The sequence below is a fragment of the Pseudopodoces humilis genome, chromosome 3 (genome assembly GCF_049639895.1).
Source record: "Pseudopodoces humilis isolate 2021_Gansu_Grassland_sample_001 chromosome 3, ASM4963989v1, whole genome shotgun sequence".
Classification (NCBI taxonomy): Eukaryota; Metazoa; Chordata; class Aves; order Passeriformes; family Paridae; genus Pseudopodoces; species Pseudopodoces humilis.
Genome location: NC_142202.1, coordinates 93,827,941 through 93,846,829, shown reverse-complemented (window position 1 = coordinate 93,846,829; position 18,889 = coordinate 93,827,941). Strand labels below are relative to the sequence as shown.

Genomic DNA, 18,889 nt, shown 5'->3' with positions numbered 1-18,889 from the left:
CGTGCTTTCAAAAATTTCAACTATTTATGGCTAAATGACTGAAAAAAAAATATCCCAAAAGCAAGGAAAAATCTGTCCTTGCTCCTAAACTTTTTCCTTATTACAGTCCTCTGAAAGTACCAAAGACTGCTAGATAATATATGGGATGAGGTAGATGTCTTTAATAATTTCTGAAGAAAATCCTGTCCTCCTGACAGGACCTAATTACCAAACTGGAGGCAGTCAAAGTAAGCGGACTGGATATCATCAGTAACGTGAGAACATGGTATCCCCTTCTCCCCTTCTCTGTCTCTCAGAGAGAATTAATGAAATTGAAAAGACTTTTAGAAAAGTTGTGGGATAGTGAGTTAAATTATGTGTAGACAAGCTCTGCAGTTACAGCTGTGCTAATGTGCTACACCTCTACAGATGGACAGGACATATCTGTCTTTCTGTCTTTGCCCAGTGTTGTGTTCTGTCACTTGAAGATTTGTGTTCAAATCAGTGAACTGTATGTGTAACATAAGTGAAACAACTGTGAACAGATCTTTCTCAGACTTCACTTTTTCTTGCTGTTGCACATGTATCAAGTTAATTATTCATTGGAGAGAAATAAGATTCTGGGTGGATACTCTAATCCCTGGACTATGGGAATGGGCTTGCTTCTTTTCTGTATATACATAACCCAATGACTATGTCATAATTTTGTATGAGCAGCCTCAATCTGACAGACTGCTAGAGACCTTCATCCCCAAGGAAAACACAGAAAGGGCTGTCCTTGAGAAGTTAAATAAATTGCCCTAAGTCAAGACAGAGTCAGGATGATGTTTTTTGAGGTAGCTCTAACTGCAGAGCCATTCGTTATTCTAGACTCTCATTGTCCCAAGGAGCTTCAAGTTATGATCTCTCTGGTACTGAAAGATCTCTGGCTCCAGGTCCTTATTTGTAAAATTGGTTCAGAATTTCCTAGTGAGGTTTGGGGCTTTGGTGGGGTTTAATTAATGTTTGCACAGTATCTCACCAGAGAGAAAATGCTGAATTGTCATTAAAAAACATTTTTAACAAAATTATCCACTGCCTTAATTGGAAAAATGTATCAAGGGATAGGACTGATCTCAACTCTTTCCCACTATTGATTCTGTAAAAGACCTCATTAGTTAAAACAGGCAGAAGTGTAATCTATTCCTTCAAAAAAAAAGCTTATCAAAGCATTAACAGTCAGTTTTTGAGAACAATACTTCATAGTTTTTCCATTAACATTTATTTGTTACCATACCTCAGGGTGATAAATATTATTGTTACAAGATTCACACTTACAGCAAAAATTCCTATCCTTTTCACTAGGAATATCTCAAATAAGAAAGGTTGGTTTACCAAATAAAAAAATAAAGGTAGCAGGGCATGGTGATGGGAGCAAAAGATCTGATGTATTATCTCAAGCAGCTCACTGTAAGTCTCAGTGAAACTGGAGTTCTTTCATTCCAAGCTTTCTTCTATCTGATGTTTATATTATCTAAACAATGTTACTGTATTAAAAAAAAAAAAAAAACCCAACCACTACCTGAAAATTTCTATGATATCTGAAAATTGCTCAGTTTTGTTTACTTTAGGAATGTAAAAGGTAAGGCAGTATTGTGCTTTAGGTGTCAAAAGCAAATAGTGCAATCTTAACAATAGACAGAAAAATGCTGTGTATGAAAGGTATTCAAATAATTAAAGAAATGTGAACAGGGAAGATGGGATGAACTTCTCTTTAAACCTATATTTTAATAGGTAGTACATGCACAGAGTAATGAGGGAAAAATAGATTATTGAAAAATTAAACTCATTTTTACAGGTAAGGAAAACATTTACACAAGTTTTATAGTTAGCATCTAATGTCAAGCAAAGAAAGAGAACTTGCTTTTTGCTACAGTAAATTGCTGTTTTCTCTTTGGGAATGGTTATTGAGTTGATATTAAGGAAAAGGTTGAAACCTGTAAAATAGGTTGCAGTTACTAATAATGCTCTTAACATGCTCCAATTGCAAAGTAAACTGTAAGGGAGTTTAAGGGCAGGTTACAAAAATGTATTTTCATTTCACAGTTGATGCTTTTGATTAATTGGTAAGGTTCAAATGTCAGACAGTAACTCATGGTTATTCAATCACTGTTGATTGCATGATCATGCCTTTATGACCTTTTGTGATGGAAGGAAGAAAGGACATGGCTGTTCTTGAAATGAAAACATGAATAAAGTCCTGACTTTTCAGTCTGTCTGTCCTTCTACCATATTATCCCTCCTTCCTCTGTGCAGTCAGTGTCTGAACACTTCTCAAGGGTTTTAGCTTCATGTACCAGGAACTACAGGAAATTTTCCCAAGGACAGAGGAGGGGCTGTCAGTGAGCTCTTGACTCTCATCTGTGCCACATCCATGCCACGGTGCACCCTTCCCCAGAGTATCCAGGGATGGTTAAACATCTGTAGACTGACTGGAGCTGGTGTTCAGTCAGACACATGGCTTGGCCACACAGAGTAACCACTACAGTGACACTCATCCCAGTAATCAGCAGGCACAGTGATACTCTGGTCTGAATTCCTAGATGGACCACAGACTGAATGTTTCTCTGGTTTGTGACACTAACACTCAGAGGTACAGAAATTTTATTCTAGTCCTATGGGGAATTGAAGTAGAGAGTCTACAAGAGATATGCACAAAGGATCACTGCAACCCAGCGAGGGAAGGTCAAGCCTCTCCATGGCAACTGACACCCCTGCCCATGGCCTTGTCCTGAACCATACAAATAATTCATGGCTGGTAGAAAACTTGACTGCAGATTTACCAAGTTAATCCTCTAACCACAAGGTTATCTTTCTGTCATATAATAAAAATACATAGCCACATGGTATGAGAGTATAAAAGTCTTTCAAATTTACAAAAGGTTTTAAATATGATGTGCCCCAAAATGATTTAGTGCCACCCTATAAATTGCTTACTGTGACTAAATGAACAGATACTGCAAAAAAAATCCTTTCTTATTTTTCGTATCCATCATATCTTGAAATAATTCCACTTCATATCCTTCATTTTTCTGTACCTAAAACTTTAGTGAAGAAGCTTTTTGATATGATAATCAAGACTGTAGAAAACATTAATGAAATAATAGGAAACGTTTTTCAGAAAATAAATTTTGAACTTTAAATTCCTTTCAGCTATACTTGAGAATTTATTCTGTAAATTGCTTTCAGTCATAGAACAAAATAATGTCATATGGTCTGATCATATAAAAACATGCTAACTGTCCTGAATTTTAATTTTAGGTTGTTGGAAACAAATGCTTACTAACAATCTGCAGATCAGAAGCTATTTTTAAAAAATAAATGCCTCATAATGTCAAATTACTGCAAAAATCCCATTTGGCCCAAGGTCAATTCACAAACAGGCGAAGATATTTGTAAGGATGTAAGAATAATCAAGTAGGATATTTGTAATGAATTATTCATTCATTTCTACTACAGAAAATAAAGGGGGTTATGCATTCATAAACAAATATTTCTGTTCTAAATGATTTTACATGTGGGATGTTAGCAAAGAAAGGACATTTTTCTCTCCCTCGTGGCCTGCTGACCTCTGTAACACCTGGGTGTGTACCTGACACGCAACATTTACCTTCCCATAAAGTGTGACCACTGCAACAGAGATGAGATGATGATGATGATGATGATGATGATGAGATGAGATGAGATAAGATGAGATGAGACTGACTTCTTAGCTACACCCGCCTTCCTCAATGAGTATCTTCACTGGATTCTCCCTTGTCAAAAGGATGAACTGTGAAGGCTTTTAAATGTACTTCTATGAAGAGCAGCTTAAATGGTGGCCTCTTGATTTCCTCAGAAAAAGAATTACCATGCTCTGCCTCCCCATTCATCATTACCTGCTTAGGTTCTGTTGGGAGTGGGACAAATTTGGCACAACCAGGGTAGTGGAGATGTTTCCAGTGTGGAGGTAAATGACCACAGTTTTCTGTCAGAGTGCTGGGCACATAGGTCCCTGTCTTCCCAAGGGAATTTGCACTGGTGGAAGCAGTGCAGCAGCACAAACATCAGCAAAGATTTCTAACGCAATCCCAGCATTCACTGCTGAGTTCAGTTGTCACCTCTCATTGTGCAATTTCTTGTTTTTCCACCTATTTATAATGTAATTTCTCCTCATAAGAGAAAGACAGCAGCATATTGAGATGCCTTGTCTCAAACTCACCCAGAGTGGGGGTACCTAAACCTCATCTTATCTCAGGAACAGGAGTCACCATTTGGCCCTTCCCTGCCACATGGAAAATCTGGGTGCTAGTGATTGTGGGGAAGGGCAATTAATGTTTGCAGTGCTTGTCACAGATCCAAAACAGAGCTCAGCCAGGCAGAAAAGAGACAACACCCTGATTTGAAAAATTCCCAATCTGGAGGTTATGTAAAGAGGAAGATTGTCTGCCTGTTACTATGGCAACAGGTTTAAAAGGGATCTTGTCACCAGGCTGCTATTTCTTCCTGTACCCCATAGGAAAATCAGGATGTGTCCTCCTCCATTTCAGTGGATTGAACTGAACAGAAAAGTTCACTATACAATGACAAAACAGCAAGAGGCAGCACCAAGGGTGCATACCTGCACAGATAATGATGATCTCCAAAAAATAAAATAAATTTTTGGGTCAGATCATGGCTAAAACTAAAATTTTTAGTGAATCAAAAGTATGTAAAGAACTGATGCTGAAGCAAACTGAAACTCAAACAATTTTCTTCAGTTTTGATAGTTTAAAACCCTGATTAATGTTTAAAAACCCCAGAAATAGAAAGGTAATTTTGAAATAAAATGGTATTTTAAACTGAGCAGTTATTGTTCCATGGCAATAATCAATGCTTTCCATAATTAATTATTACATTATCTCTTTCTCAGAAGACCACTCTGTAAAATAAGTGGAAACTTTAAAATATATCCATGTTTTAAAAAAAATAATAAAGGGCCATTTAGAAGGAATATACAATAAATACTTTTGCTTGGATACATGAGCATTAGTTCTTGCAATCCCCTTATAGGGTGGAAGACTTGGTCTGTGATATATCATCATAAAAAGTGGACAAATTCAGAAGAATTCCAGAAACACTGAGAAAAAAAAAAAAAGAGGGAAGGAGATCATAAATATTGGCATTATTTATTTTGTATTTAATAATCAATGATAAGTATTTCTTAGTAGAAAATAAACCCTGGAAATTTGGTGGTTCCAATAAACCAAATGGTTTGGATCCTTGGGATTAAATATTGGCAATTATGCTACCACAGGCAGTATTTGAAAATTACCAGTTTTACCCTTCCATGCCATCATCTTTCTGATGTGAACCTTTGCAGGTTTCTAATATATTTATTCCAGTTTGGCACAAATCGTGCATTCTGCAAAATGCAGCCCTGATTAGAGATGATCTACCTCAAATAACACAAGTGTCATAGGTAAAATGACCAAGAACTTTTCTCAGCAAATGTTTACAACTAATCCTGGCCCCATTAAGTTAATGGGAGATTTGTAACTGCTATCAACATGACAAGGATTTCTCTCGTACTTCCAGAGTTGTGCATAGATTTCTGTGTATACCTTTGAGTTGTATAGTGCAATTACTTTGTCTTCCTTTAATTGCTGAGAAAATAGTGGCACTTTTATGACCCTGAGAGCCATGGATTGTTTCATGACCTAATAACTGTAAGCAGCAAAATTTTATCCTTTAGGAAAGGAAATCCATGAAGCCAGGAACAATAAGGAATGAAAGAAGTTTAATGGTGTTGGGCTAGCATTTCTGCTCTGTATTTGGAGGCATAATTACCCATTGTTCAATGATATTCACATAGTGAAACTCCAGTAGGCTCCATATAGCTGGATTTTTCCAGAAAATAAACCTACAGGTTACTTATTTTAGGTCAGTCTAGTCTACTACATTGTGTTTTTTTCAAAACTTCAGTGATCATACAGATTCTGTGAAAAAATATTAGTTGTAAATCATTTTGTGGACTTACCTGTGTCATAGCGCTGTTGAAAGGTGAATAATGGCAATGTACTTTAAACTTGAAAAGCACTGTGAAGGTCTGTGTGCTGCATACTAGTTGGTACCAAGACATCATATACTTTAAACCAATGGAAATGAATTTTGCAACATCCTGAGGACTCCATGCATCCACTCACAGGCATATCCTGGAACTTTATACAAATTCCATATTTCCTCTCATGGATTTCTGTCCTTGTCCTTTTTCATAGCATGGGCACAATATTGTGACTTTCACTGTCTCCATACAATCCAAGGGACAATTTTTCCACCCAGAAGATGTGAGATGTCTTTGTTCCTCAGATACTGTTTCCACATTTCTTCATTTTCACACATAGCATGCCCTGTTCTCCATGCCAGGCAGTCAGTGTTGTAACCTGGGTTTAGCTTGTCCCTGATCACAGCTCTCCCCAGTTATCACAACTGTGTACTTTCCTTCCTCCCAGTATATTGTGCTTTGTGTCCCCCACCAGACTGCTCACTACCTCCAAGGTTCCTTTCTTGCTCATCGACTATTATTTTGCACTCCTTTTATTATATACCTTTTCTCTTACCATGTTTATTTATCTCAGAAATAAATCCCTTGAGATGTTGGACTGTCAGTCTACTAATCTTTATTTGAAAAATAGATAGATGTGGAAAACTGTTGGGCTGAACAATAGGATTTGGCGCTATCAAATATTTGTTCCACATGCAGACACACCTGCATAACAGTACTCAAAACTGACTGTACTGAATAAATTGCAGCATTCTACATGGTTCTTACCTCTCCCTTTGGGTTTTCTGACTTTGCTCCATTTTGGTATGTTCTGGACTCTGGTGCTGCTCTAAGAATACAATTTGAATGTCCATCTTTATCTAACATGGGAGTTATAAAATCCGTCTTACTCTTGGTCATTATTTGTCATGTGGTTCCACTGAATTAGCTTGGGCTGTCAAAACATTTTCCATGCTTTAGCAGTATCCTGTGTCAGATCACCTAAACTTATGCATTTTTTGATATAGGTTTCTGCACTGGAGCTTGTCAGCCACAGGTTTTGCCATGATCAGCAGAGACAAATGTGTACATGAAGGATGGTATTCATCTGTCATTTTTGGACACATAGCTCAGGCCCCAGAAGAATCATGCCAGTTTCTCAGTCAAAAATAAAACCACATCCAGACTGTGTATTTGTAACAATCTTTGGCTGGCGTTCTTGAAATCACACCTATGTTGCAGTTGCTATTTACGTAGTATGAAACTGTGATGGCCACAGTTTAACTGTATGGGCTGGACACATCCTCTAGCTCTCTGTACACCACTAGTGGAAACAGAGCCATACACACCTGACACACAGTACCCAGCATTCTGAATAGAGAAGTATTTGTTTTTCAGGTTTATGTGTCAGAACAAACCAAGCATCCACATGCAGCCCATGTGCCATGAACCACCTACTTCTTTCCTTTGACTGTGCAGAGAAACAGGGTGCAAAAAGTACCTTGTTGCAACAGTGCTATGAGAACCAATATAACTTTTCTTTGTGGGGATGCCACTCAGTGTTCAATATTCCAAGTAAGCAGCCTGTGCAGTTATGTAGGAATTCACGGAAAGGTCAATGCACTGCATGAAGAGCACACACATCACAGAAAATACAAGTCATCTTCTAAAACTGGAAGATGGTCACCCAATTTTTGCAATTTTATGTAAATTTTAAACCAGATGTTGTGCTACATAAATAGGTTGGAGTCTCATGAGACCATAGCAGAAGCTTAAGGCATTTGCATTTCCAGAACTTCTCCCTTGCATTTGGCCAATTAGTCACTCTTCTCAATTCCAGTAAATATTCATTTTCAAGGTTAGAATGGAACAGAGAAAAATACTATAACAAGTTAATGAGGAAACAATGCTTATATAATACTACTTAATGCAGACCTTGGACAAACATTTTTCCAGCTAAAGCATTTTAATTATCCATTTTCATGTTTAATGTCTACTTATTTATTTAATATACTCATTTTCCAATATTTCATTTTTTATTAGTTATAGGTTAGGCTGTGAGTATATATTTTTCATAATGCATTGCAACACTGACTCAACCATGTGAAACAGCAGCATGCAGCAGCCTGGTTTTGTCTATCACCTCTTTTTGAAAGCTAGGTATCACTTTTCAGCAATGCATTTTCCTGGTTACACTAGGCAGAAGAGCTGTTCCTTCTCCAGTGAAAACAACAGAGACTTTTCAGATGGGAAAGCAGTTTACTGACAGGCTTATAACATTAAAGCAATTCAAATTAATTTCTCAATAGAAAGAAAAGTAAGAAAAAACTCAGACATCATTTAGTAGTTCTAGACTGACATACAACACACAAAAAGATTTGTGGAGATATGAACTTCTTTTGAATATCAGAGAAGTTTATGTGGTTATATATTGATGCTCTTTAGCCAAGAGCAATGTTTCAGGAAGTGTAGAAATGCACAGTTCTTATGTTTACTTACTTAGAGAGTTTTAGCCTTCTGACCTAGAACATTAATAGCAATTCTAATTCATAATTCAAACATTATTCTTGGTCCTTGAACCTATCTTTCTTTCCTTGATACTGACTAGAACAAGAAAAAATCTTGGATGATCTAAAAATTGTAGCCAGACCCCAAATACAGGAACAACATCTGCTTGGAGCAAAAGAACAACTCTCAGGAAGTCCAGAACTGAACACAGGAGAAAAAACACCAGGGCACGACATGGCATAACAGGGAAAGAGTTGAAAGAGATAGGAAGGGATGCAGAAATCCTTCCATCTGTCGAGGTTTAAGCTTGACATTTCTGTACAATAGTCTCTGAAAAAGAAGAGCTTTAAGGGATTTTCAAGGTTTTGGAATTACTGGATTCTCTGGCATAACAGCCCATGTCTAGTTCTAGGTCCACCTCCAACCTTTAAGTATTATCTGACTATCCATTGAAGTTAATTTAAGGATTCCATTTTACTCTAATGAAATCTAAAGAAAGCCATTGCTATGCTCTCATATAAAATATTTTTCTCTGTTCCTATTCCTTTACCTTTTTGTCTGCTTTCGGTTATATTTATTTGTTCTTTTGTCTCCCTTTAGCTCTTTAGATCTGATGGTGGCATTATGATTTAGAGTGATTGCCCAGAGCTGATGTAAAAAACCCAAACTTCAAGATAACGACTAAAACTTCAGTCCAATCTGTCATTATTTGACCTATCCAACATGAAACTATTTAATTATACCTAAATATTGTATTTCTTTTGAAAGGACTGAGAAAAAAGATTGCTATAGCTTTACGAACTTTTATGAATCAGCTGAGCTGTGGTCATTGCCCATAGACACACTTTTAGCCCCTTGCAAATGCTAGAAAAGCATGTTAGCTTAATTGAATTTTAAGCTAGCATATTTTTCTTGGCAGGCACATGGGCAATTACAGTGCTTTGGTACCACACAGTATTCTATTCAGCTCAACTGTTTCTTCAAACATTTCAGTCTCCTGAAGAAAGCTGACTGAATAATACAAAGCACAAAATACTTGATAAATTTATACATTGTATTTCAAAATTCTGAAGATTTTTCAAAATATTTGTATGAAGAAGTAGTTGTGTCTGGGATAAGGAACAAGTTTTATATCCTAGACAGACAAACCTAATCGGACTGATAAATTTAAATGATGCACATGTAAGTAATTTGGGAGTTTATGTAGTTCTAGTTACTCTCTATGACAGTGTTAAGAGGGGGCAATTACTTCTGGAAAACATCTACTACTTAATTCATGTTTTAATTATTTTGATTATGCTTAAAAAATGTCCATAGCAGTCTCTAGCTACTAAGTTTCAAATGAAAATAATTCAGACATTTCATGCAGCACATAAAATGCTACATGAAAGCATTCCATGTGAAAGCAACATAGAGAAAATTGTGTATTTTTATAGTTTCAATGAGCTGGAATCACAGGGAGCCATGAGGGAAAGAAAAGCTGTTGTTAGATTATCCATTGCAGTGTAGTCAAATCATCATATCTGATATTCCTAGAGATTTAACAGGATGAAAATATTTGAAGCCTTCTGGGCTATGTTTGAGGTTGCATGAGGCCTAAAGAAATCACTAGGGACTAGCAATTCTGTGCTCAAGAACTCATTTAAAATTAGTTCCTTATTCTCTTTCTTTCATTCTGGATTTCTGCAATGCTCTGACTTTCTTTTGTCTACATACTCTGGTGAGGCATAGTACAAATTATATTCATTCATAGATGTGCGAGATTGTGATGAAAAGGCCTGGGGTTGACTCTCATGCTGTTAGAGTGACAGAAGAGCTTCCTTTCACCTCCCTCTGGCTCACACCTTTGTGAACATTAATATCAGAAAATACACAAGCACTTTGGAAAATGTTTCTTATATTACAACTTCCTATTTCCCTAAAAGGAGAACAGTACCTTCTAAATAAAGTCATAGAATAGTTTGGGTTGGAAGGCACCTTTAAAGGTCATCTAATCCAACCTCCCTGTAATAGGCAGGGGCATCTTCAACCCTATCAACCTCTTCCAGTGTTTTGCCACCCTCACTGTATATAAACTTCTTCAGTCTATGTAATCTTATGGTTTTGTAAGAACTACGGTAGTAATTTCTGTCAAGTGCTTTGAGAACTCTTTATGGGAAGTACAGACTAAGTAAATTCAGCACATGGTCCATTATTATTCCCCTGATAATGTTTGGTAATATCCTGGGTAAAGTACCACTATTTACAGGACTACTTATGTGGCTAAATTCCAAAGCACTGTTATAATTTACTGCCATGTGTGTATGTAATCAAAATTACATCATTTCAGAGAAACAGTTATATTTCCTTCCTGTAACTACATTTATGCAAGGTATTATAACCTAAATAGGACAACAGACTGAGTAATCGTCAGTAACAAGATTTTATTTTAATGTGGTAATAGCTAAGAATTAAGTAAAAGAAACAGACAGGAAAACAAAATAGAAGCAGAAAAGGACACAGTAAAGGCACAGACTCATCAGTTTGATGCCATGATAAAGTATGGGGGTGGCATTTGTACCCTTAAATCCAGCTTTGACTTCAGTGTGGCATCCTTGTGCCTACACTGAAGAATACTTCACTGTTTATTAGTTTAACAGTGTATTCATTTTAAAATGTTGAGTGCAACTTTGTTGAAATTAGGGTGTAATAAAATTGTCAAAGCATGTCCCATAATAGGAAATAGCATTTCCCATAATAGGAAATATATGGCATTTAGGTTAAGAGATAGCTGATGCTAAAGACTTGCCACCAATTGCCTTATGTACTGAAGGTATCGTGATGTAACACATATTAGTTGAATTAAATTAGAGAGATATGAGTAGTGATCTATTTCATGACCATATCCAGTTTTCACCAGCAGTGGAAATATGATTTAAGAGAGCTTTGTCATATGGTTAGAAATCCTTCAAAATGCTGTCAATTACTGTGTCATCTCTACAGCCTGGTTTCAAGTGTCCAGTTAATACGTATTCTCTCTCTTCCATTCTGGTTGAGACCTGCAGCTTCTTTGTATCAACCACCTGTGCAAGATTATTTAGATTCTTAGAGCAAATTTGCAGAAAGGCTGTGCTAAGTGGGCTGTATAAACACTTACACATCTGTCTTATTCTCTAAAGGATTATCTTGCATCTTATCTCTTTGTCTGCTATTGAAATGTTTCTTAAATAAGCTGAAATTGAAGAGGGAAAGTGAATGAGAAATTCAAACTGAAGTATTTCTGGGGTTGTTTTTAATTTTCTGTTTGTAGCATTTGACAGCTGCAAGAAATTGCATGAGAGAAAAAAATCAAAGGCTTAAGTATCGAAATCTTTGCTTACAAGCTACTCTTATTTAGCAATCATGCTTGCATAATAACTACAGCTTGGAGCACATGATTCATAGGAACAAGTAATCAAGTATATAAAACTCCATGGCTTGTACCTAAATGTATTTGCTTTTTTTCAGGAATAACATAGAGTTGTTAAGTAAATATTTTGTAGTGTGGTCATAAAAAGGGGGAAACTTCCTAACAGAGAATACTCTACATGTATGGTAATAGCAATAATACCTCTGGACTAAGGATAACAGATGTTCTAATAGTTAGAAATGCTTATTGATAAATTGTTCAGAAATATCAAAATTTAGCTTCATTTCAGCCCATTCATATTTTTTTCTTCTTGCTGTTAATTATTTATACTTATGAAGAGTGAACTTAGGATCATGAAGCTGAGATTCATTGAAGAAAATGAAGTTCAATTTACGGTACAAAAATGACTCCATGGAGAAGGGATACATTTACTATATCCAACTGTGAAACCACCAAAATAGAAACTAGACCCATGTAACTTAAATGATTAGCCACAAAGCTTGATAAATAAGCTAAAAATATTAAATAATAAACTGAATATTTGAATGTATCCATTAAATTTGAGTACATTTACACAATGAATAGCTTCATAACATCTAGAATTGCTAGCAGACAATTTTGAAAAAAGAAAGGAGGCTGTATTCATACCATAATTTACACATAATGAACAATTTTAATCAGTTTTTAAATGGTGGAAGAAATTTTGTGAATGGTGAGACTTTCCACCAAGGTCATAGAGAAAAAATGTTTCGTTTTTCAATATACTTGGAATTTTCAAGTTAATCTTTTAATCAGACACATAACACAGGTTTTATGTGTTCTCATGACAGACCAGCAGTACTCATGGTCGCCTTCTCAGCACTTCAATGAAGAAAGATACTCTCCTGCTCCGAGGAATATGAAAGGATTATCTGGTAGTCGCAATCAACCACAGTTATGTTCAGCTCATACTTGTGGCTTAGCATCCCCTGAAGATTGTGAACATACCCACGACCATATCCACCATGGGCAGGAGCCAAGGCCATCGTATCTTCTCAGCCCCACGGAGAGTTGCCCGCTGGACCACCATCGTTGCTCCCCACGCAGCTCCATCCATTCTGAGTGCATGATGATGCCCATGGTAATGGGCGATCACATGTCAAGTAGCACTTTCCCCAGAATGCACTACAGCTCACATTACGACTCAAGAGACGACTGCGCCATGTCTCACGGTAACCCTAAGATTAACCGTATTCCTGCAAATCTTTTGGACCAATTTGAGAAACAGCTTCCTCTTCACCGGGATGGGTTTCATACTTTACAGTACCAGCGGACCTCAACAGCTGCGGAACAACGCAGTGAGAGCCCGGGAAGGATACGCCATCTTGTTCATTCCGTCCAGAAACTTTTTACTAAATCTCATTCTCTGGAAGGATCATCCAAGGGCAATGTTAATGGAACAAAGGGGGACAGTCGAGGGGACGATCATCATCATGGGCACCATTCCAAGCATAGCAAAAGGAGTAAAAGTAAGGAGCGAAAACCAGAAGGCAAACATAAGTCTGGAATGAGTAGCTGGTGGAGCTCTGATGATAATTTGGACAGCGATAGCACTTACCGAACCCCTAGTGTGGTAAATAGGCACCATACAGATCATATATCCCATTGCTATCCTGAGGCACTCCAGGGGCATTTTGGGGATCTCTCATTGAAGACTTCCAAAAGTAACAATGATGTGAAGTGTTCGGCTTGTGAAGGGCTACCAATGACCCCTGATAGTAAATATATGAAAAGGAGTTCTTGGTCCACGCTTACAGTAAGTCAGGCTAAAGAAGCTTATCGCAAATCATCACTGAACTTAGATAAGCCTCTGGTTCACCAGGAAATCAAACCTTCCTTGAGGCCGTGCCATTACCTTCAGGTAAGAGGAAGATTTTCTTGGGATTTTTAATGAAAAGAGCATCACGGTATATGCCACAGTCATCGTAAAAATATATATAAAGGTACCTCTCAAAGAATTTCTGTATGACTCTCCTAATGCAGATATCAGATATTCCATTAAAGTGAGAAATCTCTGGCTTTTGTCTTTGTTTATAGACCACAGATTAAAAACTGTAAAACAGGTGTGATATAAATTAGTGTCAGGTCAGTAGATGTGTTTTCATCTTTGGAATTCACACTGAACCCCTTGATGAAATATATATATCACACAAAAAAGGAGCAGTTCTCTCAGCAGTCTGAGCGCTAGAAAAAATGTTTCAAATACATCTATGAATGAGTAATTTTAAAAATAGGCTGTGGGGAATCCTATTTTTGCATTCTTTTATACCTTTTCTCTGTGTTTTTGTAAGTAACAGAAGAATGTATTTACTGGTGTCTCAAATTGCTTTGCTGTGGTGATGATCACCTGCTTATTTCTTTTTAATGATTGGATCACCCAGGATCATATTGAACTGAGCCTCTTTTGAAACCATACTATAAAAACATCTGTTTTAAATGATACATGGGTACCTCAGGGAGAGAGATATTTCAGGCCTGGGCCTCCAACTGTTTTTGATGGTGTTCTGTACGTTTTCTTCTGCAGCAACAGAAAAGCTCCCAATTTCTCCTACACTTAATTTTTAATACCTTCTGCTTGATGCCATTTGCCATCCCAAAGTCATGCTAATGTAACTATTTATCATGCTGCAAAATGATCTGGATCATAAAGTGACATGGGTTTAAAAAATACTTTCCAAAATACTAATTTTAGACATTTGCGTCATTTACCTGGCCGATGTCCAGCACAGTCCCATCTCAAGTGACATAAGCACGTCAGATTATACAGAGAGCTCTGTAGTGGGTGCAGAGTAGAAGGGAGAGTTACTTGGAGGGTAACTTTTTCAGCTAGCTTTGTCACTGGAAAAAATGTAGAATACAAGTGTTCCTTTAGTAATTTATACTAAGTAAAGCCTGCAAAGTCCACATTGTTTTGAGTGTGTTCTATTTCTTTTTAAGGAACTCCTCTTTCTCCAGAACTTCACCAATTCTCACATTAACATGGGGAAATCTCTAGTCCAGATCTATGTATTTGGAGATTTTCAGTTTCTCTGGGCCCTGCAGAACTCTCTCCTCTCAGAACTATAGGTGTCCAATAGCAATGAGCCACACTGGAAGAGCCAGATCTTTTCAAATGCATATGCAGACATCCAGGATCAGTCTTCCTTACTGAAACAGGGAAAGTTTCTCATTGCAGAGAAAGGAAAATAAATTGCAGCCCTCAGAGCATTACCATGCAAATTGATTCCAATCGAGACTGACAGCTGTGGTATTTTATCATATCCAAGTACATTCTCATGTATGTAAAATAGACTGCACTTCCCTGGAAGTTTTTGATCTAAGTCGAGGAGCCAGAACTGGAAGTGCGTCATGTGCAGACTTCCACTCTGTGTGAAGTGTCTGTGTTCGAAAACCATGCATACAGCTGTGACATTACAGAGAAGTTTAGATATGACTGGATTTTTCCTTCCCATTACATACTTCTACCCTGACAAGTCTGCTTCCTCTATGCCTCTTTTGGGTTTCGTGCTTTCCTTCTCAATCATGTTTCATTGTTTCCTCTTCCCCATCCCCCCACCCTTACATCTCATTTGTCTTTGCAGAAGCTATCAATTTTTACTTTTCATTGGCCTTCTCCTTACTCCCAACATATGTTACTCCCAACATCAGCATCCTCAAGTGAAAGGTGAAAGACTGAGCTCACAAACTAACTTGGCTATTCCTAAGCTTTAGATCAACCCCAGTGACAAGCCTAGGGGTCAAAAAGCACACTTCTTTACAGTCATTTATGCTTTTTGTGAATTAGGATTACTACAGAAAGGAATTTTCATTCAGTAATTAGGAAGGTTTATCCAGCTTAAAATCTAGGAGATGGGAATTCAAATCTTTTGCTGCACAGAGACTCTGTGGTCTTTGTTTTTTAAGACCCTTTAAAAATGGGATAGTACCCATTCTCTATTCACAGGGATCCCATAATGGAAATGTGTTAAGACTCAAGTGCTTAGTTACTACCACAAGGAATCTATACTTGTGTCCAAAGCAATAATACAAGGAATTCTATAACAGAAATATTCTCATTATAAAATATTATAATAAAACATGTTTCATCATATCAGAATATGCCATTCAGAGCATAGATATCCTTCAGACTGAGAGGCTGGCTTATTCACTAGCCCATGGCCAGCAAAAAAATTGAGGGGACTCCATTCTGTCAATGTCATAACTAAGTGCTTGGTTTTGAAACTTCTACTTTCAGGGATGTTGGGCTCTCATGATAAAATCATTAAGGTCAGAAATATGTCCCATTATTAGCTCTGCCACAAACTTTCTCTCTGACCCAGGAAATGTAATTTGCTAATTACTGCACACTTCAGTTGCTCTATCTGAAAAACTGAGGAGGGACATTTAACTTTTCTTATGGCAATGTAAGCAGAATCACTGTATAATGATTGGATAAAAATAATCATTAGATTCAGAAACTAAGAAAGGTAGAAAAACATATCAGAATCCCTACCCAGGAGAGTTTACTGCCTTGCTCAAAAGTAGATGGCAATGAGAATTCATGGGATTATGAAGCTGATGTGCAGCAGGAGACTTCCCTGAGGTACACAAGTGAACAGATTAGCATAAAACCCCAAGGCCTTTCACAGGGTCTCTGTTTTTAAAGTTATATTAAATACATTTTTCCTGACTGATTTCAGCTATATATTTTTAATTATTTTTAAAATAAAGCTGTGAAATTATAGCCCTTCAATAAACACACAAATAGTTAAGCAAGCATACCTCAGAATAAAAAATTCTATGTTTATATATTAATATCATCAATTTATTTATATATATGGCTTTTGTTCTACTACCTAGTTATACGAGGTTTCTCAGTAGCCAACTCACTTTTCTATCTATTGGTTTTCTTCCTATTATTTTTTTCAGTATCTGCATGAAATATTTCTACTTCTGTTTTCCACTGAGACTTTTGATATGCAGAATCTCAAACTGAAACACCATGGCAGTCTTAGACCTGTGCTTGAGACTGTTTTCTGGCTTATGTTTCTGGGCTTCCACTTTGTCTTCTATCATAATTACTGAGCTTCTTCTCCTTCAAACTGGAATTCTGAAGAGTGAATATAGGAATTTTCTTTCTACGAAGGAAGCTGCCATCAAACAAATGCCTGGAAACAGGAGATGAGACAAGGGATTTTGAAGGTGTCTACTCATTATATGCTTCAGTCATGTCCTAGAGTTGAAAGCAGCTATTTCATTCACCTGGTAAATCTCCAAGCTTAATCTCTTAAGGCTCCTCTTTTAGGGTTTCACTTTCCCTTCTCCACACAGAGTTCCTGCAGCTGAGGCATCTCCTTGGACTGGCAGTGTGGTGCTGTAAGTCAGAGGTGATTCAGTCAACATGCCTTTTTCAAGCAGGGGTGGTCATCAGTCATAAAGTGGATGGTTTGAGAGAACTAAATTAATTGAAATAAAGCTGTATAAACCTAGATCAGATTTGCATCACTCCTTCTACAGTGGAGGTGATGGGAACCTGCAGGGACAAGGAAGAGGAGAAGAGTGAGAAACTCATTTGGGAGGGCTGAAATGTCACTCAGTTGATCAACTGCCACCTCAAGAGCAGAGGGCAACCATTTGTAACTGTACACTCACAGCATTTATCAGACCACATCTTGTGAATGATTAGCTACAGGAATTACGTATGGGCCTTTAATTTCTATTTTAAATGCAGACAAATTGAGCATTTCAGTGCATTTCTGGTCACCAAACAATTTGCCACATCACTCAGCAGGCAAAACAGCCCAAGTAGAACTCACATGCAATAATGCACATTTTTGTATAGTTTTAGCTATAGTGGCTGCTACTGTTTTCCAAGTAATTTTAATATAAAATATGTTAAGAAAAAGATAAATGAGCTGAGAGATCTCCTCTGTCTTCATCAGCTGTTTTGGCTAATTAGGTTTCACCTGTGTACAGTGCAATGACTTTGATAAATTCCACTCTGATATGAGTACTAGCAAGGAGCAAAGATTTTTAACATAAAAAAAAGGATATGAACTAGATAACTGTGCTGAAATTATGTGCACAAAAGAGTCACTTATGGCTTCCATAACTGAAATAACTTTGAATGCTAGTTAAAGAAAAATAATTCCTACAATAGAGCAAAAAGATAGGCAAGGGCATCACACACACCAAGACTGTAGTTCTGGAGCAAAGTGTGATGTGTCACTGATTAATATTCCTTCCTCACCCATTCAGCAGCCTCCAAAGCAGCAAGCAGTTGGGGTAAACATACCACAAGGTACAGTGAATGAGTCAGCACTAAAAAAGGAAATAGCATGTTATTCTAAAAAAGGCTTCAACCCACTCCTGTATTCCTAGTGCATTTAAGTACGAGCGTCATCAGTTACAGCCGAGGCACCACTAAGTGTGTGGATAATAATGTCAGCTGTGTACTCTACAGAATGAAAGAAAAGCACAGAGTTGGTCTCTTTAAAAAGAAAAAGAAAAAAACAGCAGTTTCAACAAAGCTCTTTGCTGGTTTAAGTTAAGGCTACGTGGAGAAAACCTTTGAGGACAAGCTAATGGATAAATAGGCCTTAAGCCCGCAGTAACATTTTCCCAGGAACTCTGCTGGTGACAATACAGATTCCCATAAATGAAACTGCTGCCTTTGTGAGGCACACCATTGCTTTGCACTCTCCCTCTAGTTTGCAAGGATAGATGGATTTGAACTCAATGCACTTTTCTCAGCACTTCATTTTAGTGAAACTAGATTGTATCTGTTTGCTGGACACAAAACCCATGCAAGAACTACAGAAACTACATCCAATCCTCTACCAGTGAGTGCACACTGTGGAGCTAGCCAGAGCTAGCAGAGTTTTGATACATCCAAATCACTATCACCCACACTGCTTTCACAATGATTTATGACCAGCCACCACTCAAGAATTAAC

At 37.3% G+C, this 18,889-nt stretch overlaps 1 protein-coding gene across 3 annotated transcripts in view; it reads left to right on the top strand.

The window, feature by feature from the left end:
- Nucleotides 1-18,889, top strand: part of DLGAP2 (DLG associated protein 2) — a 337,736-nt gene that overhangs the window by 235,787 nt on the left and 83,060 nt on the right. For all 3 annotated transcript variants that reach the window (XM_014251397.2, XM_088052985.1, XM_088052986.1), the window contains exon 5: nucleotides 12,746-13,815. In XM_014251397.2, coding sequence (XP_014106872.1) covers nucleotides 12,814-13,815 — 1,002 coding nt within the window. In that variant the 5' untranslated portion in view covers nucleotides 12,746-12,813. The remainder of the gene's footprint in view (nucleotides 1-12,745; nucleotides 13,816-18,889) is intronic.